This window comes from Staurois parvus, unplaced genomic scaffold (genome assembly GCF_062004578.1).
Source record: "Staurois parvus isolate SC_StPar_1 unplaced genomic scaffold, SC_StPar_1.0 ptg000449l, whole genome shotgun sequence".
In the NCBI taxonomy this organism is placed as follows: domain Eukaryota; kingdom Metazoa; phylum Chordata; class Amphibia; order Anura; family Ranidae; genus Staurois; species Staurois parvus.
This window is the reverse complement of record NW_028318245.1, coordinates 2,304,186-2,331,289: the sequence shown is the minus strand read 5'-3', so window position 1 is coordinate 2,331,289 and position 27,104 is coordinate 2,304,186. Positions and strand designations below refer to the sequence as shown.

General features: G+C 46.0%; 1 protein-coding gene and 1 pseudogene across 3 annotated transcripts in view; one reads left to right on the top strand and one right to left on the bottom strand.

Annotated features, from left to right (window-relative positions):
- The window catches only part of LOC149453293 (uncharacterized), a 28,183-nt gene extending 17,202 nt beyond the window's left edge, over positions 1–10,981 (top strand). For both annotated transcript variants that reach the window (XM_089688557.1, XM_089688558.1), the window contains one exon: positions 10,399–10,981. In XM_089688557.1, the coding sequence (XP_089544683.1) occupies positions 10,399–10,521 (123 nt within the window). In that variant the 3' untranslated portion in view covers positions 10,522–10,981. The remainder of the gene's footprint in view (positions 1–10,398) is intronic.
- On the bottom strand, positions 1,354–21,864 carry LOC149453292 (uncharacterized; annotated as a pseudogene). The gene is made up of 9 exons (XR_016314699.1): positions 21,778–21,864; positions 20,530–20,653; positions 20,112–20,413; positions 19,847–19,996; positions 19,610–19,745; positions 19,156–19,355; positions 17,648–17,777; positions 12,684–13,764; positions 1,354–2,384 (listed from the first exon to the last, which is right to left on the bottom strand). The product of XR_016314699.1 is annotated as an uncharacterized LOC149453292 (transcript).
- Between the last annotated feature and the right edge of the window lie 5,240 nt (positions 21,865–27,104).

The following is a 27,104-nucleotide window of genomic DNA, read 5'->3' as shown; positions in this document are numbered from 1 at the left end:
TTTAATCCTTTTGGGAAGAGTTTCTCAACCAGATTTCCATGGAACCCTAGGGTTCCTCTCAAGGCTGCTAGGAGTTCCTTGAGCAATGACCAGTTTTTGCCCGAGTTAGGTTCCCACTGACACCATTGAATTTTTTGCGATCTGTAAACAGGGGAATTCTTCCCAATGACCACCACACTAATGTCCTATGAGCTGTAGATATAGTCATTTTTAGCAGGGGGTTTCCTGAGACCTGGAACGTTATTTCAGGGTTTCCTCTGTGTTGAAAGGGTTGAGAAAGTCTGCTTATGGGTGTATAACTATCAAAACACCCCCCCCCCTAAAATAATCAAATATTTTCTATGTCCCCCATGTACTGTGATGTGCTGTCCACCAGATGGGCCTACATGCTCCCACTTTGGACATTCTGAGGCTCAAAGTGTCCCCTGGTATGCTCATATCTTTGTGTATCCCTGTGGACCTTTATGAGGAGCTACCGCTCTCCGGATTTGATTTCTAAGTGTGCAAAATGAAAAAAAAATGAAATGGGGGTGGGGGGGGGGGGGGGGTACCACAAAGTGGGGGGCAGAAACTGTAGCAGGAACATCCCTCCATTGGAGACACCATAGAATACAAGAAGCCAGGAGAAGACTCCGCCCATCAAACGCCACCTATAAATTTAATATCACTTTTGCCAGGATGCTCTGCCCATATAAATTAAATATTTTCTTACAACAGTTGTGCTATGGAGTAATATGTTCCACTAGTGCAGGGGTATCTAAACTGCGGCCCGCAGGCCGGATGTGGCCCTCTGCTTTCCTTTATCTGGCCCCTGGGGCACCATTCTTTCCACCGATATGAGGCAAAATTCCCCCCACTGACACCAATGATGGGACACTATTCCTCCCACTGACACCTACGATGGAGCACTATTCCTCCCACTGACAACAACAATGGGGCACTATTCCTCCCACTGACACCAACGATGGGGCACTATTCCTTCCACTGACACCAACGATGGGGCACTATTCCTCCCACTGACACCAACGATGGGGCACTATTCCTTCCACTGACACCAACGATGGGGCACTATTCCTTCCACTGACACCAACGATGGGGCACTATTCCTCCCACTGACACCAACGATGGGGCACTATTCCTCCCACTGACACCAATGATGTAATCTTTTTTTTACTCCCACTGACCAAGTCTGTGGCATTCCTCCCACCGATGCCAGGGTATTTTCTACTTTGCCTGGCCGCAGTCCGGCCCCTCTAAAATTTGAAGGGCATTAAACCGACCCTGTGTTGGAAGTTTAAAGACCCCCGCCCTAGGAAAACCCATTGTACTTTTGTGAAAAAAATCAACAGTTGCTTTCCCTCTGCTGTCTATTAGACTTCTTTATTTATAAAGCATTTCCCGCACTCTGAACACATGGAGGACTCTGTGTGGTGTGTGTTCTCTGATGAGTCACAAGAGTTTCTTTCCGATTGAAACATTTCCCGCACTCCGTACACGAATATGGACGCTCACCCGTGTGAATTATTTGGTGTCGAACCAGGCCTTCTTTTTTAGTGAAAGATTTCCCGCACTCAGTACACGGATAAGGACGCTCGCCCGTGTGAATTCTCTGGTGTGCAACAAGGCTTCTTTTTATAGTGAAAGATTTCCCGCACTCTGAACAAGAATGCTCACCCGTGTGAATTCTCTGGTGTGCAACCAGGCTTCCTTTTATAGTGAAAGATTTCCCGCACTCCGAACATGAATAAGGGCGCTCGCCCGTGTGAATTCTCCGGTGTTCAATAAGCTCTCCCTTCCGAGTGAAAGATTTCCCGCACTCTGAACAAGAATGCTCACCCGTGTGAATTCTCTGGTGTTTAACAAGGTCTCCTTTACAAATGAAAGCTTTCCCGCACTCTGAACATGAATAGGGACGCTCACCTGTGTGAACTTTCTGGTGTTTATCGAGGTCTCCTTTATAAATGAAAGATTTCCCACACTCTGAACATGAAAATGGACGCTTATCCATGTGAATTCTCTGGTGTTTAACAAGGTCTCCTTTACAGATGAAAGATTTCTTGCACTCTGAACAAGAAAAGGGACGTTCGCCTGTGTGTATCCTCTGATGGTTAGCAAAGTGTCCTTTATGAGTGAAAGATTTCCCACACTCTGAACATGAATAAGGATGCTCACCCGTGTGAATTCTCTGGTGTGTAACTAAGTTTTGTTTATGTTTAAAACATTTCCCGCACTCTGCACATGGGAAAGTGCGCTCACTCGTGTGAACTCTTTGGTGTTGAATAAGTTTTCCTTTCCGAGTGAAACATTTTCCACACAGTGAACACGAGAAAAGATTCTCATCTCGGTGAACTTTTTGATGGGGTGAGGAAGATTCCTTGGGATTAGATGGATCTGTTGATCTATCTGCAGTGTGAGATCCTAAATGGACATTTGCACTCCTAGTATGTGATTGGTCAGAAGATTCCCCCTGATCAGAGGGATCCATTGATGTCTTCGGACAGGAAGGTCTGTGATGGATATTGGGTGTATTTGGATTCACTCCTGGAGAATCCTGTGTGATGGCATTATCTTCTGACTTCCAATCAGCAGATAATTGAAGACATCTCTCCGAGGAAGTCCTGACATCAGCGCCATCTGATGGAGAGAAATGGAAGAAGCAAAAATGTCAGTTCACAAAAGTTTAGCTCCTCCTCCCCATCAGTAGAAATGCTGATCTCTAGATCGGAGATGGACCTTTCATATGGTGTCCAGTATCTCCTCATTTGTTGGGAACATGACGTTATATTGAGGAATAGAGATGGACCTTTCATATGGTGTACAGTATCTCCTCATTTGTTGGAAACATGACGTTATATGGAGGAATGGAGATGGACCTTTCATATGGTGTCCAGTATCTCCTCCTCATTTGTTGGGAACATGACAGTATATGGAGGAATGGAGATGGACCTTTCATATGGTGTCCAGTATCTCCTCCTCATTTGTTGGGAACATGACGGTATATGGAGGAATGGAGGTGGACCTTCCATATGGTGTCCAGTATCTCCTCCACATTTGTTGGGAACATGACGTTATATTGAGGAATGGAGATGGACCTTTAATATGGTGTCCAGTATCTCCTCCTCATATGTTGGGAACATGATGTTATATTGAGGAATGGAGATGGACCTTTCATATGGTGTCCAGTATCTCCTCATTTGTTGGGGACATGACGTTATAATATATATACATTCAGCGCCTGCCTCCAGGATGATGTGAAGATCTGTTTATTATCTAACATTTTTCTTTCAACTACAGACTTTATACTCAGAAGTAAAATGAGACTGTGACCCGTTTCTTCCATAGTGCCTGTACTTACTTGTGTCAAAAATTAGAAACATTTCTTCCCGTTCACTTTTCATAACCATCCCAACCTCCTCCATGGACGGCTGATCCCCCCCCACATACATCTCCTCTTCTTCCTCTTTAAGCTCAGATTTAATATTAATCCGTTCTTCACCCTAAACCTCAAATAGAAAATCTATTAAAGCCGAACTCCAGGCAGATATATAAGACACAAATGACAGCAGTTCTGTAATCATTAATACATCACTGAATGTGTTTTTTTATAAATGTAAGCAGTGTAAATTTCTGAATGGGACCCGGTATCAGGCTCTTGCAATATCTGTAAATAACAGCTCAGACTGGGAGAGGGAGAAGCACAACAATGAGCCAATCAGCTGTGCTACGGAGCAGAGTGACCGAGAGGTGAGCTTATCAGTCTGCTGGACCCATGATGACATTTGACTTGGTTTAAGATCGAAAGAAGAAGGGAATGTATGTTGATTTAAAAAAAACAAAATGGGGGGGGGGTGTAGGGTGCTCAAAAGTAGTGTGGGGAGCTGCACTTCAGATGTAGAAGTAAGCAATAAAACAAGAGAATACATAGAAGAATGTCATATCACAAATTTCTTTACTCTTATCACCGAATCCACCTACCTGATGATGGTGAGGGATGGTGTGACCTTCCTGTGTGGAATCCCAGGAATACAGAGGACGGGGACATCTCTCTGGTGGGTTCCCATGACTGGATCCATCTGTAGGAAACACACACTGACTGAATCCATTGTTTCTATGTGTTTATCAGATGATGGGGGATCTAGGTGGACCCTCCGTACTGCTCTCTCCTTCACAATAAAGTCTCCTCTTACCCGGTGATGTGAGGGGCGGCTGATTCTTCAACATGACGTCTTTGTAGAGATTATATTACCTGATGTGAAGGTCTACAGATCCTCCACCATCAATCTATATACTTGAACAGTTTCTGTATTTAGTGTTCATTACTCACCTGTGCTGATATCTAGAGAAGGTTCCTCCTCTTTAGTTGTCACCATCATCCCAACTTCATCCATAGACTCCTGATGACCCATCACAGTCATCACCTCTTCCTCCTCTTTAAACTCAACTTTCATATACATCTGTTCTCCATGCTACACCAGCAAAAAAAAAAAACAAAAAACACCTTTAAAACGTCAGGACATTCCAGAGTCACATTTATGTTTTTCTCGTCTAGCTGATGATGGTGAGGGATGGTGTGATCTTCCTGTGTGGGATTGCAGCAATGCAGAGGACACGAGGAGGATTCTGGGAGCGTGGTGACGTCATTTCCGGCGTGGCGGCCATATTTGAAATCCCTCTATTGAAATACCCATGCAGGAGATTCATAGCATGGGGGATTGAAGGCTTATGAGGAGATGAACATAAATGTGAGTGGGCAATTTTATTTTACATTTAATACACAAATTAAAACAGGATTACACTATGTGAGTCTCTTTTGTGTCTGTATATGAATCGTGGAGACTGCTGAGAGAGTATAAGAGGCGGGTGAGGTCCTGGTGAGCTACTAAAAAGTGGTATCCTGTTTTAAGTGAGCTGACCCTGTGGGGTCGTGACAAGGAGGTGAGGGGCCATCACGGCAAAAGTTTGGATTCACACAGTGTGGACACGTGTGACACATGCATGAAGATTGAAAAGTGTTTTTGTTGCATTTGGACACTTTTTTATTTATTTATTTTATAAAAACTATTTATTTGGATTCATTAATAAGTATAACAAATGTTGAAGTGATTTGGTTTGTCACTAATTGCACTTTATTTGTATTCTTTTGTAATACACGGGTTGCACAGTATTTTTGCACATAAAGTATAGTACCTTGTGGTAATATTTAGAGCACTTTGAAAAGATATTTTGCACTTTATATTTATTTATTTAGTGCACTTAGGTATAGCGCTGCACCTTATATTTAAATGCAGAGGACAACCTCCTCCTTTAGATTGCTGAGCTCCACTCACCAACGTCTCTTCTTCTTCCTCTTTAATCTCAGCTTTGATTTTTTTCAGTTCTTCACCCTAAACCCCAAAGATGATAAAAAAATACTATTGTAAGAAAAAGCAAAAGATTACATAGAAGATAGAAGAATTCTGTTCTGGTTGCTCAATCCCACCTACCTGATGATGGTGAGGGATGGTGTGACCTTCCTGTGTGGAGTCCCGGGAATACAGAGGATGGGGACATCTCTCTGGTGGGTTCCCATGACTGGATCCCTCTGTAGGAAACACACACACTGACCGAATCCATTGTTTCTATGTGTTTATCAGATGAAGGGGGATCTAGGTGGACCCTCCATACTGCTCTTTCCTTTACAATAAAGTCTCCTCTTACCCGGTGATGTGAGGGGCGGCTGATTGTCCATCATGACGTCCTTGTAGAGGTCCTTATGTCCTTCTAAATACTCCCACTCCTCCATGGAGAAATAGACAGTGACATCCTGACACCTTATAGGAACCTGACACACACAATGATACAGTCACCATCCAGACACATCCCTTGTCTGTTACTGGAGAATGTCCCAGAATTCCCGGCACCGCTCACCTCTCCTGTCAGCAGATCAATGATCTTCTGGGTGACTTCTAGAATCTTCTTCTCATGGTTTTCCCAACGTGAGGTGAAGGCACTGTAGTGGTTAAATTGTCACCAGACTTCACCAGAGGAAAACTCTGCATTGGAAGAGCAACAATAAAGTCATGTGACCTCCCAGAATCCTCCTCACCTCTCAGGTCAGGTCTGTGTTTTATTAATTGAGATGAGAGTGATGTCATGTGACGTCCCAGAATCCTCCTCACCTCTCCGGTCAGGTCTGTGTTTTATTAATAGAAATGAGAATGATGTCATGTGACCCCCCCAGAATCCTCCTCACCTCCCTTGTCAGCTAGTAGATGATCTCCAGGGTGAAGTTTAAAATACTCTACTGCCAACTCTGTCTTCTCTCTACTTCCTCCCAACTCACCTCTCTCCCAGAACTTCCTTTTTAGACCCCTACATCACTTCCTGTTCCTAAGTGACCTCACTTCCTGTCTGCATCTGACACCACTTCCTTCCCATTTGTGGTATCACTTCCTGTGTCGGTACAATCAGGCTCTTCCTGTCTCCATGTCCCACTCAATAAAATTGGAAAAGATCTCCACCTTGATGGAAACAATGGTATTGCCCGTGATACTTTTTTTATTTGCACTAACATACAATTTTCAGGACAAGTTTTTGGGGTGTGTCCCCTTCTTCAGGGTCCAAGCAGTACTGATAGCGTGGGCTGTACACTAAATGAGTGGGCTGTACACTAAATAATCAAATAAATGCTGCTACATTAAAAATGTGCATAAATTAATTGAAATGATATAAGTCCACATTCATATATTAAATAATTAAAAGTCCCAAAATCCAATAACACAGAAAAAAATCCTCCAACGGGAAGTGCATAGGTGTTCACAAATACGTGACACAAATGAAAAAAAATCAGCCTCTTACCAGACACTTTGATCTCCAATGAAGAGATCAAAACGAGCAGATGGTGTTCAGATCCCACACTGAGACCATAATTAGCCGTAGTTGAATAGAAGATGAAAGGACAACTGTGTTTATGTGTCTGTAGTGGAAGTGGCCATGCATGGAAGTGGCTGGGCCCCAGTACACATTCACCTTGGCGGCTGGGATGGGAACAGGGGTGATGGTAAGCAAGGAGATCACCCTTCTCACCTTTGGCTGCCTGCTGATCCAGGCTGAGAATGATGAGTCTTAAGCTTCGTATGGGATGGCGTGATCACCATCCAGGTACAGATCAGGTCCCATGATTTTGCTTTTCTCAACAGGATTTGGGATCCTCCTCTGCGCCAGGACCACTATAGCTGAATGGAGCACAAATAAAGCGTATGCCATATCTTCACGTACCTTGGTTGGAGGCCAAGTTGACGAGAGGACCTCCCTGGTCCAAGCAGCCCTGAATGTGGCAGAAGTCTCCAAAGAAGCACAAGTGCCAGTCGCTTGATTGCAGGTGACTGCCACAGTCATGCATGCCATACACGGGTCGAATTCTGAACAAATTTTTGTTTAGAAAATTGGAAATTTAGTGCGTTTTGTAATCCGATGGCGCCACCATTGATTTGGAAATTTAGCCAACCAAGCCTTCAATTTCACCTCATGTTGCTACAGAATTTTTGTGGCCAAGAATTTTCTTTTCTTTCCAGGTCGCAGCTCACGCTCATTTCTTTTTCCTGCACGATTCTCCCATCATTGATTCGAAATTCACTCCTTTTTCCAACATACCTAATCACTCAAATTTGATAGTCACATGGAAATTGTCCATTTTGTGACCCAATAATGGTGCAATATGAAAACGAAAATTCTTTTGGAATTCGACCCGTGTATTGCCGGCTTTAGGGAAAGGGTCAAGGTGAGTCAGGGTCATACAGGGTGAGGCAGAAGCGTAGTCAGGAAGCAAGCCAAGGTCAGTACCAGGGAAGTAGGCAGAGCAAGATCCACTAGCAGGTCCAGGTCAGTGTTGGCGAAGCACACAGAGAACAGTCAGAGGAAAGCTGAGGTCAGTATCTAGAATCCATAGAACAAGGTCAGGAACCAGGCAGGTCAGCAACAGATGATCAGTCAGCAAAAGCAGAAATGGGGATATGGGGGAGCTGAAGAACATTCAGTTATCAGCACACAGCCGGATGTCCTTTAACCACTTCCAGGCCGGACACTCCCCCCCCCCCCCCTTCCAGTCTGGACACTTTCTCCCCACTTCCAGTCCGGACACTTCCCCCCCTTCCAGTCCGGACACTTCCACCCCCTTCCAGTCCGGACACTTTCCCCTCCTTCCAGTCCGGACACTTTCACCCCCTTCCAGTCCGGACACTTTCCCCTCCTTCCAGTCCGGACACTTTCACCCCCTTCCAGTCCAGACACTTTCACCCCCTTCCAGTCTTGACATTTTCACCCCCTTCCAGTCCGGACACTTTCACCCATTTCCAGCCCGGACACTTTCACCCCTTCCAATCCGGACACTTTCACCCCCTTCCTGCCCAGGCCAATTTTCAGCTTTCATCGCTGTCACACTTTGAAAGGCAATTGCGCGGTCATGCAACACTGTACACGTATGAATTTTTTTGAGACAGATAAAACTTTATTTTGGTGGTATTTATTCACCGCTGGGATTCTTGTTTTTTTATGCTATATAAATGAAAAAGTCCAAAAATATGGGAAAAGTTTTACTTATAACATTTTTCAAATAAATAATCTTCCTTCATAAATCTTGGCCAAAATGCATTCAGCTATCTTTTTAGTAAAAAAAAAATAACCCAAAATAGTTATAACCAAAAGTTATGATTTTTCTAAAACTTTTTTTACATTTATTTTATTTTTTGTATTATTATTTATTTTTTTATTTTTTTTAACATACCATCACCCTAGCAGTACAGTGTCACTGTATTAGTTGTGGGGTGTGATGAAGATTTTTTTTTTCTTTTTTTTTACACTGATTGCTTTTACACCCATAAAGGCTGTAAAAGCAATAATTTCTCCTTTTCTCTAGCTGCATTCCTGCAGCCAATGAGAAATACTGTGAGAGCTGTGATTGGTCACAGCTTGTCACATGGTACAAGGCTGTTGTGAATAGCCCTGTACCATGTGATCTCTGTGATCATTCACAGATTTCACAAGTAGTAAGCAATGATCTCAGGATGTGACATCTTGCTTACTACTCTGCATGTGATCACTGATTGGCCAATCAGTGATCACATGATCGGGACCTCACACAGAGGTCCCGTACAGCGATCAGGATAGCGGTGCCGCACGCTCCCAGGGAGCGTGCACAGGCAGTTTGTGTGGGTGACGTTTAGAAACGTCAACCCGCTCCGGCACTGCTCCCGTCTGGCCGTTTATGTACATAGACCGGACGGGAAGTGGTTAAATAGGCAGCTTGGTGCCAATGCACATGGACATGCACACTTGAACAAAGTTATGCGCATAGGTGTCATTGCACGCTGGATACTAGCCCGAGCCCATCTGTGTGCTGGTACACGTGCATGACCGCTAGCTGCATGGAAATGAGCATTAGTTGCGGAAGAATGAGCTGTATTAGTTTCCTGACACCTATGGAGGTGGGGGGTTGCATTGCAGAGGGAAGAGGAGTGTTGGGGGGGGGGGGGGCACCAATATGCAACGTTGCTGAGTAGACAGAAATCCTTGCACTGGTCCTGTATACAGGCCTAATATCTGTTATGCATACCTGTACCCTAGTTTCCATTTTTAGACTCCAGAATAGTACATTTTTTAAATTCTAAATACAATCTGCTTGTTCTCTCCCTCAGGAATTGCGGCCTATCCAATAAAGGCTTCAAGCATGTCCTGTAAATCTGTCAGAAACAATGGAGCACTGTCCGTGATACTTTAATTATTATTATACAGGATTTATATTGCACCAACAGTTTGCTCAGCGCTTTACAATATAATGGGAGACAATACAGCAACAATATAGTTCAATACAGGAGGGTTAGGAGGGCCCTGATCCTGGGAGTTTACAATCTAGGAGTGATACTTTTTTTTTTTTATTTGCGCTAACATACAATTTTCAGGACATGTCCCCTTCTTCAAGGTCCAAGCAGTCCACTGCTTGGACCTTGAAGAAGGGGACATACCCTGAAAGGTTGTTCTGAAAATTGTATGTTAGTGCAAATGAAAAAAAAAAAAAAGTATCACACACAGTTCTCAATTGTTTCTGTCGCAAGTGCACTAATACGGCTGCAATCACTTCTGAAAATCTGTGAACTTTTTTTTTCTTTTACATTTTAAACAAATAGACATTTTATTTCTTTACGGATACAAACAGTCTGCTCAAGAAACACGCCGAAGAAATTGCAGCCTGTGCAAAAAAAAAACATTCGTTGCTGTGGTGCAAAAACCGTGAAATGTTTCCAGTCCTAGTCTAACAAATACAAATTTTTTTTGCTTTGTAATTTTTGGTGTGCTAAAAATGTGTGAAAGTTTTCTTTTTACATTTGAAACAACTGGCACTCTTTTTTTTTTTTAACTTTCCAGATGCAGTATGCCTGTTCAATCCCTAGGAAATTGTGGCCTGCCAAAGGAAATCTTAATATTGATGGAGCCTGTCCATATACGCTAAATATCTGTGGTGCCATTTTTCCATCTTCAGTCTCCTAATAAAACACATTACTTTTTTATTTCGAAGTGCAACGTGCTTGTCCTCTCTGGAGAAATGGCAGACTATCCAAGAAAGGTTTAAAAAAAGTGTGCTGCAAATCTTCAATCCAGGGAAACAGACAATTTTTAATCAAGATGAAATCTGCCTACTCTCTCCCTCCGACATTGCATCCTACAGTCCATCCAGTTCAACCTAGATAAAGAAGAGTACATACAGCCCAACAAATCTCTTCTATTCCTCCTTCTTGTGGCTCTGAACAATTACACCTTAATTTTTTTACATATAACTCAGGCCTACACCCGACCTACCGATCTGTAGGAATCGATCACCAGGAATGAATGTGTTAGCAAAACAGATGTAGAACTTTTCAGATTCAGTTTCTTCTGGATTTTTACATAGCAATACAATGTATTTGACGTACACAGAGTGTCCTCAATAAAAACAACACCCTGGTTGGGACATTCTTTTACTATCAGTATCCCACCATACATTGCTCCATCAGCATTGTCCACATCACTGAACACTCTCTGCACCCGTGTTGTATCTCTGGTCTCAATGTCTGTACTACATTTTCAGAAAGCATCCTCTATCCACACTACATTCTCTGACAGCTCTCCTCCACCATCCACCCTACATTCTCTGACAGCTCTCCTCCCCCCACCATCCACACTACATTCTTTGACAGATCTCCCCCCCCACCATCCACACTACATTCTCTGACAGCTCTCCTCCACCATCCACACTACAATCTCTGACAGCTCTCCTCCCACCATCCACACTACATTCTCTGACAGCTCTCCTCCCCCCACCATCCATACTACATTCTCTGACAGCTCTCCTCCATCATCCACACTACATTCTCTGACAGCTCTCCTCCCACCATCCACACTATATTCTCTGACAGCTCTCCTCCCCCCACCATCCACACTACATTCTCTGTCAGCTCTCCTCCCACCATCCACACTATATTCTCTGACAGCTCTCCTCCTTCCACCATCCACACTACATTCTCTGACAGCTCTCCTCCTTCTACCATCCACACTACATTCTCTGACAGCTTTCCTCCCCCCACCATCCACACTACATTCTCTGACAGCTCTCCTCCACCCCACCATCCACACTACATTCTCTGACAGCTCTCCTCCACCATCCACACTACATTCTCTGACAGCTCTCCTCCACCCACCATCCACACTACATTCTCTGTCAGCTCTCCTCCCACCATCCACACTATATTCTCTGACAGCTCTCCTCCCCCCACCATCCACACTACATTCTCTGACAGCTCTCCTCCACCATCCACTACATTCTCTGACAGCTCTCCTCCACCCCACCATCCACACTACATTCTCTGACAGCTCTCCTCCACCATCCACACTACATTCTCTGACAGCTCTCCTCCACCATCCACACTACATTCTCTGACAGCTCTCCTCCACCATCCACACTACATTCTCTGACAGCTCTCCTCCACCATCCACACTACATTCTCTGACAGCTCTCCTCCACCATCCACACTACATTCCCTTACAGCTCTCCTCCCCCCACCATCCACACTACATTCTCTGACAGCTCTCCTCCCCCCATCCACACTACATTCTCTGACAGCTCTCCTCCCCCCACCATCCACACTACATTCTCTGACAGCTCTCCTCCACCATCCACACTACATTCACTGACAGCTCTCCCCCACCATCCACACTACATTCTCTGTCAGCTCTCCTCCACCATCCACACTACATTCTCTGACAGCTCTCCTCCCCCCATCCACACTATATTCTCTGACAGCTCTCCTCCACCATCCACACTACATTGTCTGACAGGTCTCCTCCCACCATCCACACTACATTCTGTGACAGCTCTCCCCCCCCATCCACACTACATTCTGTGACAGCTCTCCCCCCCATCCACACTACATTCTCTGACAGCTCTTCTCCTCCCACCATCCACACTACATTCTCTGACAGCTCTCCTTCCACCATCCACACTACATTCTCTGACAGCTCTCCCCCCACCATCCACACTACATTCTCTGACAGCTCTCCTCCCACCATCCACACTACATTCTCTGACAGCTCTCCTCCCACAATCCACACTACATTCTCTGACAGCTCTCCCCCCACCATCCACACTACACTATATTTTCGGTTTCTATTTATGGAAAGATTTCCTTCATTGTGAACATGACGAAGGCCGATCACCCATGTGAATTCTCAGGTGTGTAAGGAGTCCTGCTTTCCGAGTATAGGATTTACCACAATCTGAACATTTAAAAGGCCACTCACTCATGTGAATTCTCCGGTGTGCATCAAGGCCTGCTTTCTGAGTGAAACAATTCCCGCACTCTGAACATGAATAAGGACGCTCACCCGTGTGAGTTCTTTGGTGTCTAACAAGGTCTCCTTTATGATTGAAAGATTTCCCACACTCTGAACATGCATAGGGACGCTCACCCGTGTGAATTCTCTGATGTGTTTCAAGATGATTTTTCTTAATGAAAGATTTACCGCACTCTGAACAGGAATAGGGACGCTCACCCGTGTGAATTCTCTGGTGTCTAATAAGGTTTCCTTTTTGAGTGAAAGATGTCCCGCACTCCGAACATGAATAGGGACGTTCACCTGTGTGAAATCTTTGGTGTGTCACAAGCATTCCTTTGTGAGAGAAAGATTTCCCGCACTCTGAACATGAATAGGGATTCTCAATTGTGTGCATTCTCTGATGTTCAGCAAGTTCTCCTCTGTGAGTGAAAAATTTCCCACACTCTGAACAGGTATAGAGACGCTCACCCTTGTAAATTCTCTGGTGTCTAGCAAGATCGTGTTTCTCATGGAAAGATTTCCAACACTCTGAACATGAATAGGGATGGTCACCCATGTGAAATTTCTTGTGTTTAACAAGATCTCCTTTATAAATAGTACGTTTCTCGCACTCTGAACATGAGACTAGATTGTCCCCTCGGTGAGCTCCTTCATGGGGTGAGGAAAATTCCTTGGGATTAGATGGATCTGTTGATCTCTCTGCAGTATGAGATCCTAAATGGACATTTTCACTCCTAGTATGTGATTGGTCAGAAGATTCCCCCTGATCAGAGGGATCCATTGATGTCTCCGGACAGGAAGGTCTGTGATGGATATTGGGTGTATTTGGATTCACTCCTGGAGAATCCTGTGTGATGGCATTACTGTAATATAATAATAATACAAGAGGCCCATCCGAGGGATTCCTGGCATCACATCCATCTGATGGAAAGAAATAAAAGAAATAACTAAAACCATGATTGCATCACACACAGAATGCAGGGTCAAGAAGTGTGCTACGCACAAAGTGCAGGGTTCAGGAGTGACCTGCCTCAAAATTCTCCCCAACCCCCCCTGTATGGGGCTCTTCCACCAAATTCCCCCCTCTAAAGAATTGTCAGGCTGCATTATATACTCTTGACCACTGACCAGCTGTCTCTTCCCACCAAGTAAATATTTTCTCCAGCGAAAACTTTCCCCCCTAAACAAGCAACACCCACCATTCGCCTCTGCAACCCTTGTCCCCAGATCACCTCTGCACCTCCTGTCTGCAGCTCATCAATATGCCCCACTGTCCACAATTCACCTCTTCCCCTGTCCAAAGCTCACCTCTGCACCCCAAAATACAAAGCTCACCTCTGCACCCCACTGTCCACAGTTCACCTCTGCACCCCACCTCTTCAACCTCGTCCAAAGCTCACCTCTGGACCCCGGCTGTGTCTCATCTCTGCCCCCTGTCTCTGTCTCACCTCTGCACTCTGTCTCTGCTCACTTCTGCACCCCGCCTGCAACTCATCTCTGCAGTCCGTCTCTGGCTCACCTCTGCAGCTTCTCTCTGGCTCACCTCTGCACCCTGTCCGTGGCTTACCTCTACACCCCGTCTTTTGCTCAGCTCTTCAGCTCATCTCTGGCTCACCTCTACACCCTGTCTGCAGCTCACCTCTACACCCTGCCTGCAGCTTACCTCTGCACACCATCTCTGGCCACTTCTGCACCCCGTCTCTGCTCATTTCTGCACCCTGTCTCTGCTCACCTCTGCACCCCGTCTCTTGATCACCTCTGCACCCCGTCTCTGGATCACCTCTGCACCCCGTCTCTGGCTCACCTCTGCACCCCGTCTCTGGCTCATCTCTGCAACCCGTCTCTGGCTCACCTCTGCAACCCGTCTCTGGCTCACCTCTGCACCATATCTCTGGCTCACCTCTGCACCATGTCTCTGGCTCACATCTACATCCAGTCCGCAGCTCACCTATGCACCCAGTTTGTGGCTCACCTCTGCCCCCCATCTCTGGCTCACCTTTTCATCTTGTCTGTGGCTCACCTCTACACCCTATCTCTGATCAACTCTGCACCCTGCCTGTGGCTCACCTCTACACCATGTCAGAGGATCGGTTCCAGTAACTGCCCCCCCTGGCTACACCCATTACCCTCCACTGTATTTTATCACCTCTGCACCCCATCTGTGGCTCACCTCTGCACCCCATCTTTGGCTCCCCTCTGCACCCTGTCTGTGACTCACCTCTGCACCCCATCTCTGGCTCCCCTCTGCACCCCGTCTGTAACTCACCTCTGTGCCCTGTCTGTAACTCACCTCTGCACCCCGTCTGTGGCTTACCTCTGCACCCCATCTCTGGCTCCCCTCTGCACCCCATCTGTGGCTCACCTCTGCACCCTGTCTCTGGCTCCCCTCTGCACCCCGCCTGTGGCTCACCTCTGCATACCATCTGTGGCTCACCTGTGCACCCTGTCTGTGGCTTACCTCTGCACCCTGTCTCTGGCTCACATCTGCACCCTGTCTCTGGCTCACCTCTGCACCCCGTCTGTGGCTCACCTCTGCACCCCGTCTGTGGCTCACCTCTGCACCCCGTCTGTGGCTCACCTCTGCACCCTGTCTCTGGCTCACCTCTGCACCCTGTCTCTGGCTCACCCCTGCACCCTGTCTCTGGCTCACCTCTGCACCCTGTCTCTGGCTCACCTCTGCACCCTGTCTCTGGCTCACCTCTGCACCCTGTCTGTGGCTCACCTCTGCACCCCATCTGTGGCTCACCTCTGTGCCTTGTCTCTCAACTCTGCACCCTGTCTCTAGCTCACCTCTGCACCCCATCTCTGGCTCACCTCTGCACCCTGTCTCTTCTCACCTCTGCACCCCCACAGCCATCACCTTTACACCCCGCTCCTCTCCCTCCACTGGCACTGCCCTCATCTGGTTTGCTTCCTCTGCAAAAAAAAGAAAACTGCCAGCAGCCGACCCCGCTATATACTACCTCCCACTGCGGGTCTCATCTTCCCACACAGCGCAAAGAGTGCACTCACTTACGGCTCCACTTCTCCCCCTACTGGCTAGAAAGAGCATCCAGCTGGGACGTCAACATCCGCGCACCAGGCCGCAGCACAAGATGCAACGCCCAGCCCATAAACACGCGGCGCCCGAAACATGGATGTTCCTCCCTTTTCCAGCAGTGAGTCCAGTGGCAGGGAGGTTCTGCAGGAGGCAGTGGCTGAGAGGCCACAGGAGCCACACTTCTGCGTTTATAAGTGATGGTAGGCATCAGTGTGCACAGGGCCAATGCCGGAGGTGGCAGAACTCCGTTCCGCCACGTTCCGGCCAAAAAAAGCCCAGGCATGCATATTCTTTAACCACTTCCCGTCCAGCCCATGTATATAAACGGCCGGACGGTGGCAGTGAAGGGTTGGGTGGCCGTTTATAAACGTCCTCTCCGCTCCCTGCTTGTGCGCGCTCCCTGGGAGCGCGCAGGACCATGATCCAGTGCTCGCTGTGTCTTTCGGACACAGAGGAACACCGATCTCTGTACGGGACCTCTGTATGAGGTCCCGATCATGTGATCACTGACTGGCCAATCAGTGATCACATGCAGAGTAGTAAGCAAGATGTCACTTCTGACATCATTGCTTACTACGTGTGAAATCTGAATGATCACAGAGGTCACATGGTACAGGGCTATTCACAACAGCCTTGTAACATGTGACAAGCTGTGACCAATCACGGCACTCACAGTATTTCTCAATGGCTGCAGGAATGCAGCCAGAGAGGAGAAATTATTGCTTTTACAGCCTTTATGGGCGTAAAAGCAATCAGTGTAAAAAAAAAAAATCTTCATCACCCCCCAGAAGTAGTAGTGTCACCATGGTGACACTGTGCTGCTAGGGTGACAGTATGTAAAAAAATAAAATAAATAAATAAATAATATAAAAAAATAAAATAAAAATGTAAAAAAAAAGGTTTAAAAATTATAATTTTTGGTTATAAAATAATTTGGGTTCTTTTTTTTTTTTTTACTAAAAAGATAACGGAATACATTTTGGCCAAGATTTATAATGCAATATTATTTATTTGCAAAATTTTATAAGAAACACACTTTTTTTCAAAATGTTTGGACTTTTTCATTTACATAGCAAAAAAAAATAAAAATCCTAGTGGTGAATAAATACCACCAAAATTCATATGGGTACAGTGTTGCATGACCGTGCAATTGTCATTCAAAGTGTGATAGCGCTGAAAGCTGAAAATTGGCCTGGACAGGAAGGGGGTATAAGTGTCCGGACTGGAAGTGGTTAATATGACATACCTATGGCTGAGGCCGAAATTCATGAATGGTTCATTGCTACCTGGGATTGGCTGTATTTGTCTGGATTTTGAATTATAAAGAATTTGCAGACCATATATGGACATATATGGAGCTCTGGCATGGAACTGGGTACAATGGTAACATCAAAATATAAAAACAAACCAGTTAAAGGATATAAAACGCCCAAAAACCACTGTTTCTTCCATAGTGTTTGAAAAACTGTGCTCTGTACACATCACCACATCCAACCCAAAGGCAATGATGGCAACCACTTTACGTGTGAGGTCTCGCACATTGTGGTTCCAGGCACAGTCTCTAGGAGGTTTCTGTTCTGCAGTGGGCCCTAAGTTAGGGAACCCAGCCGCTCAGCAATGTTCTCCTAGTGCCAAGCTACACCAACCTACAGAACCTTCACCACTGGCCACCACCGTTGATTATCTACCATTTTTCCTTAAAACTACAATCCTCAGAAGTAAAATGAGACTGTGACCTGTTTCTTCCACAGTGCCTGTACTTACCTGTGTTGAAAGGTAGAGAGATTTCTTCCTGTTCACTCTTCATCAGCATCCCAACCTCCTCCGTGGACGGCTGATCACCCCCCACATACGTCTCCTCTTCTTCCTCTTTTATATTAATCCGTTCTTCACCCTAAACCCCAAAATAATAGAAAACATCTATTAAAGCTGAACTCCAGGCAGATAGAAAAGACACAAATGACAGCAGCTCTGTATTCCCTACAACATCATTAAATGTGTTTTGGAAGCAGTGCGAGTACCTGAGTGTGACCTGGCATCAATCTATTACAGTAACTGTACATAAAAGCTCAGACTGGGAGAGGGAGAACAGTGAGCCAATCAGCTATGCAGCAGTGCCAACAAGGGACATGCTGATAGGAGGAGAGAGAAGAGTGACAGAGAGATGAGCCCATCAGTCTGCTGCTTCTCCTTTCACTATTCACTAACAGGCTGGAAGAGGGGCAAGACCAGCAGGTGTTACTGGCCTGAAGCAGGGATAAATCAGGTCTACTGTCCATTTCCTGTGAGCCTAGAAAGCCCGGAACCCATTCCCTAGGACAGGGGTGGGCAAACTGTGGCCCTCCAGCTGTTGTGGAACTACAAGTCCCATCATGCCTCTGCGAGTCATGATGCAACTGTCAGCCTTTCAATTCCTCATGGGACATGTAGTTCCATGACAGCTGGAGGGCCACAGTTACCCACCCCTGCCCTAGGAGAACATCATCATGCCAGCCCAGAGTCACAGGAGCAAAGAATAACACCACGTCATTCAGCACGCCCTTTCCCCCATTGGAGAAATGAGATCTACTACCCATTTCCTGTGAGCCTAGAAATCCCAGGACCCATTCCCAAGGAGAACATCATCATGCCAGCCCAGAGTCACAGGAACAAAGAAAAGCACCACGTCATTGAGCACGCCCCTTCCCCCCATTGGAGAAATTAGATCTACTACTCATTTCCTGTGAGCCTAGAAAGCCTGGGACCCATTCCCAAGGTGAACATCATCATGTCAGCCCCGAGTCACAGGAACAAAGAACAGAACCACATCATTCAGCACGCCCCTTCCCCCCATTGGAGAAATCAAAACTACTACCCATTTCCTGGGGCCTAGAAAACCTGGGACCCATTCCCTAGGAGAACATCATCACGCTAGCCCAGAGTCACAGGAACAAAAAACAGAACCACGTCATTCAGCACGACCCTTCCCCCCATTGGAGAAATCACATTTCCTGTGAGCCTAGAAAGCCCGGAACTCACCATCACACTGGCCTGGATTCACGAGAGCAAAGAACGGCACCTTGCTGATCTACATGCACTTCCACTCAACCACCCTTAGCTCCACTTATCAACGTCTCTTCTTCTACCTCTTTAATCTCAGTATTGAGTTCTTTCAGATCCTTATCCTAAACCCCAAATATGACAGTATACATTCATAAAAAGTGATTACATAGAAGAATGTCTTCTCATTGCTTAGGATTCATTTTTAGGCCTTCATGCTCACTCCCACCTACCTGATAATGGTGAGGGATGGTGTGCCCTTCCTGTGTGGAATCCCGGGAATACAGAGGATGGGGACATCTCTCTGGTGGGTTCCCATTACTGGATCCATCTACCTGATGATGGTGAGGGATGGTGTGATCTTCCTGTGTGGAATCCCAGGAATACAGAGGGCGAGGACATCTCTCTGATGGGTTCCCATTACTGGATCCATCTGTAGGAAACACACACACTCACTGAATTCATTGTTTCTATGCGTTTTATCAGATGATGGGGGATCTAGGTGGACCCTCCGTACTGCTCTCTCCTTTACAATAAAGTCTCCTCTTACCCAGTGATGTGAGGGGCGGCTGATTGTCCATCATGATGTCCTTGTAGAGATTATATTACCTGAGGTGAAAGCCTATATATCCTCCACCATCAACCTATATACTTGAACAGTTTTTGTATTTAGTGTTCATTATTCACCTGTGCTGGTATCTAGAGAAGGTTCCTCCTCTTTAGTTGTCATCCCAACTTCCTCCAAAGACTCCTGATAACCAGTCACAGTCATTACCTCTTCTTCCTTTTTAACCTCATCTTTCACAGACATCTGTTCTTCATGCTAACCAAAAGGAAAAAACAGCTTTGAAATGTGACGACCAATAGGTTGAGGGAAGACTATAATCTCATACAGTCCAGAGTCACTTTTGTGTTTCCATCTACCTGATGATGGTGAGAGATGGTGTGACCTTCCTGTGTTGAATCCCGGGAATACAGAGCACCACCCTCCTCCATAGGCTGCTGATCTACACTCTCCAATGTCTCCTCTTCTTTCTCTTTATCTTCAACTTTGACATCTTTCAGTTCTTCACCCTAAACCCCAAAGATGTTAGAATACATTTATAAAAACGAACGAGAGATTGCATAGAAAAATGTCCTCTCATAGTCTAGAAGACATTTTTAGGTCTACACGGTCAGTCCCACCTACCTGATGATGATGAGGGATGGTGTGATCGTCCTGTGTGGAATCCCAGGAATACAGAGGACAGGGACATCTTTCTGGTGGGTTCCCATTACTAGACCCATCTACCTGATGATGGTGAGGGACATTGTGAACTTCCTGTGTGGAATCTCGAGAATACAGAGGATGGGGACATCTCTCTGGTGGGTTCCCATTACTGGATCCATCTACCTGATGATGGTGGGGGATGGTGTGACCTTCCTGTGTCGAATCCCTGGAATACAGAGGTTGAGGACATCTCTCTGGTGGGTTCCCATGACTGGATCCATCTGTAGAAAACACACACACTGACTGAATCCATTGTTTCTATGTGTTTATCAGTTGATGGGGGATCTAGGTGGACCCTCTGTACTGCTCTCTCCTTTACAATAAAGTCTCCTCTTACCCGGTGATGTGAGGGGTGGCTGATTGTCCATCATGATGTCTTTGTAGAGAACCTTGTGTCCTTCTAGATACTCCCACTCCTCCATGAAGATATAGACAGTGACATCCTGACACCTTACAGGAACCTGGAACACACAATGATACAGTCACCATCCAAGTATAACTCTAATCAAAGACTTTTTTTTAAGTTTGGAGTTAGTGGAGAAGAGTTAGAATTTCTTTTAAGATTTTTTTCTATTTGTGTCCTGGTTTGAAGATTGCCTTACTGTCCTTCCACGTTCTGTCTAAGTGACCGATATCAAGAAGAAAAAAATGGGAGTGGAAATCAAGTATCAAGCTGGGTTGTAAAGAGAGGAATTACCTAGTAAATATTGGATTGATGAGGATCATTGACCATGTATGATGGAGGATATGTAGACATGACATTGGCCTGTATGCACAGTTGCCAGGAATGTCTTTTTTGGGAGCCCCCTCTTATTAGTGTCACTGGACACTGCATGTATACTGTACACATCAATGTCACCTTGACAGCAAAGTAAGTCTGGGGGCATCTGTGCTGTGATTGGTGTTCAGGATCACATGACAAAGACAACTCAAGCAGTATGGTTATGGTGAGGAGCCAAAGGTTTGTCAACAATCCTCCAATAGCATACAGCGAGGTATAGAATTGCAGCCTCACTTCCATCAAATCACCAAAATTAGGAGCTTTATCCCTTACTCTATGTACTGTAAGGATGTTCATTGCTTCTGCTGCCTGTATTAGAACTTGTATTGTAGTTCAGTATTCTTCCTCTCCATATCCTGATCCAGAGAAGACATGGTGTCCATTATCTCACGGAGATGAGAGCCGACAACCCCAAGATGGATAGATGGCTCTATATATAGGATGTATCCGGTCTATAAACCAGAGGCTCTGGATGGATGGTTGGATAAATCGTTCTATATTTAGGACGTATCCGGTCTATAAACCAGAGGCTCTGGATGGACGGTTGGATAAATGGTTCTATATTTAGGACGTATCCGGTCTATAAACCAGAGGCTTTGGATGGACGGTTGGATAAATGGCTCTATATTTAGGACGTATCCGGTCTATAAACCAGAGGCTCTGGATGGACGGTTGGATAAATGGCTCTATATTTAGGACGTATCCGGTCTATAAAACATAAAAGATGTCACAGTGACGATGGAGGAAGATGACAGACATGACGGGTTGGTTACTGGGTGTAAATATAAAATAATATCTTATTACCTCCTCTGCTGCCAACTTCAGCAATGTCTCCTCTACTTTTTCCCAACTCGCCTCACACTCAGAATTTCCTCCTTACATCACTTCCTGTCTTCTCATGACATCACTTCCTGTCTGGACAGGTAACACAATGGCTATAGCGACAATCCCAGTGTATGGACGACTGTACCATTACACAGACAACACACAAGAATAAAAAAAAAACGTGTTTATGATCTTTATTTATATATTAAATAAAGATTTCATTTCACAATATTGTCTTCCAAGTCCATTTTTTGTTTGTTTTTTTTTACAAATGACTAATTTTTCGACGATCAGTGATTGAAATATGCTCAGTTCATAGAGGAGAGTCAACCATTGGCATTTTAATAATGAGATAAGAGATTCCAGAAGGTTCGGTTCCATCTGTCAGCCAACATCTTTAGACAAAAACGTGGTTCATTATCCCTAAAGTAGGTGTAATGTGCATCCCAGATTGTAAGGGGATAAAGTGAGATGGAAGGGAAGGATAGAGGAGAGGCCATCCATGGTGAATTATTTGGCAAGCAAAATGATATTGACGAGAAGATTACGGATAGAAAGGTTTACAACCAACAGTCTACTGCTCTACAGAGATACTTCCATCAACATAGGCTGTCCCAAGAGATACCATAGGGTATGGTCCAGTTGGCTAGCTTGGCCCTCTACTGCTCTCGTTATGTCCATGGAGCGATACTCATCCCTTTTCTCAATGATTTTATATGCCTTTCTTTGTCGTAAGAGACATCCCTTATGCACTATTGGCCTGTCTCCTTTGTACTTTCCACTTGGTCTACCTGAGTTGAGGAGAACTTATCTTGAGCCACTGACGCTGACATCAATGATGGGGTACTATTCCTTCCACTTGTGGGCCACACATTCACAATTCTCAGACGTAACCCTCCCTTATTCCTATTTCTGGATCCTTGCAATGTTATTCCTGTGACACCCTATGAAGGTTCCATTCAGGGCTTTTTTTCCCAGAGAACACGTGCAGGAACTTCCCCTTCTGAGTCACTTCTTGTCTCCACCCCTTACCCACCTCCGAGTACTGTCCCTTGATTCCACCCCTCACCCACCTCTGAGTACTATCCCTTGAAGCTGCCCCTCACCCACCTCCGAGTACTGTCCCTTGATTCCACCCCTCACCCACCTCCGAGTACTGTCCCTTGATTCCACTTCTTACCCACCTCCGAGTACTGTCCCTTGATGCCACCCCTTACCCACTTCTGAGTACTGTCCCTTGATTCCACCCCTTACTCACCTCTGAGTACTATCCCTTGATTCCACCCCTTACCCACCTCCGACTACTGTCCCTTGATGCCACCCCTTACCCACCTCCGAATATGTACCTTGATTCCACCCCTTACCCACCTCCGAGTACTATCCCTTGATTCCACCCCTTACCCACCTCCGAGTACCATCCCTTGATGTCACCCCTTACCCACCTCCGAGTACTATCCCTTGATTCCACCCCTTACCCACCTCCGAGTACTGTCCCTTGATTCCACCCCTTACACACCTCCGAGTACTGTCCCTTGATTCCACCCCTTACCCACCTCCGAATACTGTCCCTTGATTCCACCCCTTACCCACCTCCGAGTACTATCCCTTGGTTCCACCCCTTACCCACCTCCGAGTACCATCCCTTGATGTCACCCCTTACCCACCTCCGAGTACGTCCCTTGATTCCACCCCTTACCCACCTCCAAGTACTGTCCCTTGATTCCACCTCTTACCCACCTCCGAGTACCATCCCTTGATGCCACCCCTTACCCACCTCTGAGTACTGTCCCTTGATTCCACCCCTTACCCACCTCCAAAAAAAATACAGAACTAAGGATCATTTTGTGGTGCTAAGTAATTCGTATGGAATTTATCAATGATAACAAAAAAAGCAGTAAAGTAGATCCCCCGCAGCCAGCAGCAATAGATCCCCCCCCGGTCAATGATGGGGCACTATTTGTCAGACACCGCCTGGCGGTACCTCTAGAAATCCACAGGACAGGATTCCCCAGAGCGCGGAGTCTAAGCCCCAGTCTGCTTGTTCACCAGGGCCCCTGATGGTGGGGATGGACTTGGAGCAGACAGTGACCAGGTTGCGGCCCCTGAGTACACCCGCCTGTGGTAGAGGGATCCGCCAGAGGTATACACTGGTAGAGAGCCTGACGTGAAGAGGCCGATAGGCCTGAGCAGTGATGACCGGATCCATGCAGGATGGATGGATGGATGGCAGGGTAGTAAGCGTGGTCAGACAGGCCGGGTCGGTTACAGTGGGGACAGCACGGTACAAAGCAGCAGGCAAAGAGTAGTCAGGTCACTCGCCGAGTTCGGTAACAGGAGTTCAGATCAAATAGGGATATCCAGAAGAGTAGTCAAACGAGCCAGGGATCAGAGCAGGAGATAGTCAGCAAAGGTCAGGATCAAGCAGGGTCGGCAACAAATCAATCAACAGGTACGCAGGAACAGGAACAGGGTAATAAGACCATACGGCAACTAGTGTCTGTGCAGTACAGGTTTAAATAGTGTGCCCTGCACTGTCATTGGTGCCAGGCGCGCGTCCGCGATCGCGAGTGCGCATACGCAGCCACCGCCGCAGCTGACTAGGTCCTAGCGCCTGCTGATTAGAGTGCATTGGCGTTCTGCGACGTGATTGCTGACACTATTCCTCCCACTGACACCAACAATGGACCATGATTTCCCCCCACTGACATCAATGATGGGGCACTATTCCTCCCACTGACACCAACAATGGGCCATGATTTCTTCCACTGACGTCAATGATGGGGCACTATTCCTCTCACTGACACCAACAATGGGCCATGATTTCTTCCACTGATGTCAATGATGGGGCACTATTCCTCTCACTGACAACAACAATGGACCATGATTTCTCTCATTGAGATCAATGATGGAGCACTATTCCTCTCCCTAATACCAAAGACAGGGCATTGTTTACTCCCACTGATGCCAAGACAATTTCTACTCCCATTAGCCACAGTCACTATTCCTCCCACTGACACCAACAATGGGCCAAGATCTGGTGGAAACCAAGAATGCCTATAGACTAGCAACTATAGCATCATCTACCAAGATCTGGTGGTAACAAGCATGCCAATAGACTAGCAACTATAGCATCGTCCACATAGATCTGGTGGCAGCCAAGCATGCCAATAGACTACCAACTATAGCATCGTCCACCAAGTACAAGTGGATATTGGTGTCTTGAAGAAGCAGCTGTCACAATATTTAAAAGAGAAGTAGGAGTTTTTTTTTTTGTGTGGATACAGCATCAGTCCGATGTAGCATTTGTCCCTGGCACGCTCTAGTGTGAGAACTCAGCGATCACATGACTGACCAGAGAGCAGCGACTGTCAGTCACCGATCTCCGCTCGTCCCACTCAAGCTGAGCCAGGTGCCGTTCCAGACTCTAAGATGGTTTAAAGTCAGGATCTTTCCCCAGCCTGGACCAGCTGAGTGACGTCAGCCGACAGCTCGCTGTCAGCTGAAAATGGGTCACAGAAGTGTAAAATGAAGTGCTTTGATCATACTTCTCCTTTAAGAACACAGGCTGCAGATCATATTTTCTCCACAAGGTGGTGATCTCACGTATTGTCTGTGGAACAGTGACCGGAAGTTATACCAAAGACAAAGGAAGTACTGAGTGAGAGGAAAGTTGGGAGGAAGTGGAGGGAAAGATTCCTGCAACCGGCAGGGGAGGAGGTAATAAGAGATTTCATATTTACGCCTAGCAACGCCACATCATGTCCTCTTCTTCCATAGTCGCTGTGATGTCTTTAATCTCCAACAGATGATGATACACATATAGTACATAGAACCATTTATCCAACCGTCCATCCAGAGCCTCCGGTTTATAGACCGGATACGTCCTAAATATAGAGCCATTTATCCAACCGTCCATCCGGAGCCTCTGGTTTATAGACCGGATACGTCCTAAATATAGAACCATTTATCCAACCGTCCATCCAGAGCCTCCAGTTTATAGACCAGATACGTCCTAAATATAGAACCATTTATCCAACCGTCCATCCAGAGCCTCTGGTTTATAGACCGGATACGTCCTAAATATAGAACCATTTATCCAACCGTCCATCCAGAGCCTCTGGTTTATAGACCGGATACGTCCTAAATATAGAACCATTTATCCAACCGTCCATCCGGAGCCTCTGGTTTATAGACCGGATACATCCTAAATATAGAACCATTTATCCAACCGTCCATCCAGAGCCTCTGGTTTATAGACCGGATACGTCCTAAATATAGAACCATTTATCCAACCGTCCATCCAGAGCCTCTGGTTTACAGACCGGATGCGTCCTAAATATAGAACCATTTATCCAACCGTCCATCCAGAGCCTCTGGTTTATAGACCGGATACGTCCTAAATATAGAGCCATTTATCCAACCGTCCATCCAGAGCCTCTGGTTTATAGACCGGATATGTCCTAAATATAGAGCCATTTATCCAACTGTCCATCCGGAGCCTCCGGTTTATAGACCGGATACATCCTAAATATAGAGCCATCGTTTTGAAGATGTTATGAAGGTGAAGGTGACAAGATTTTGGCAGTGACTGGATATGGGGCTTAAATAAGAAGTCAGAATCCATGATTACACATAGCATCCTGGCATCTATGAAGATACCAATGGTTGTGCCATTGATCTCGTGGAAAAGTCGAGGGAGGGGCACAGGAGGGATGAAATATTATGAGTGCAGCTTTGGAAAGATTGAGTCTGAGAATGTGGTGTGGCTGCCATACTAATTTGTCAGATTTGAGTGTCTTGGCATATGAGGCGTGTAGTATAGTATAACAAGCGGTCCAAGAGAGATCTATGAGAACTATAGAGGAACCCTGTTGAGACATTCTTCATCCCAGTATAGTGCAAATTAATATTACTTTATCATTTGTTGACAGGGAGGAGAGTCCTGTTTAGATCATATGACCAAATCAATAAACATGGACCAAGATCAAAGCCAAGTGACTGAGAAGATATTAGACCTCTCCCTGGAGATCATCTACCTGCTGACCGGAGAGGTGAGGAGGATTCTGGGAGGTCACATGACATCACTCTCATCTCTATTAATAAAACACAGACCTGACCGGAGAGGTGAGGAGGATTCTGGGAGGTCTTTAGTGAACATTGTCTCAATTCACTCAGGATTATAAAGTGGTGAAGCAAATATCTGGAGATCCATTACCATCCAGCAGACATCTTCACAGGACATCACCCATCATAGTACCTCCACCTCACTGCCTGACAACAGAGGGAACCAGTGCCAAGAAAATTCT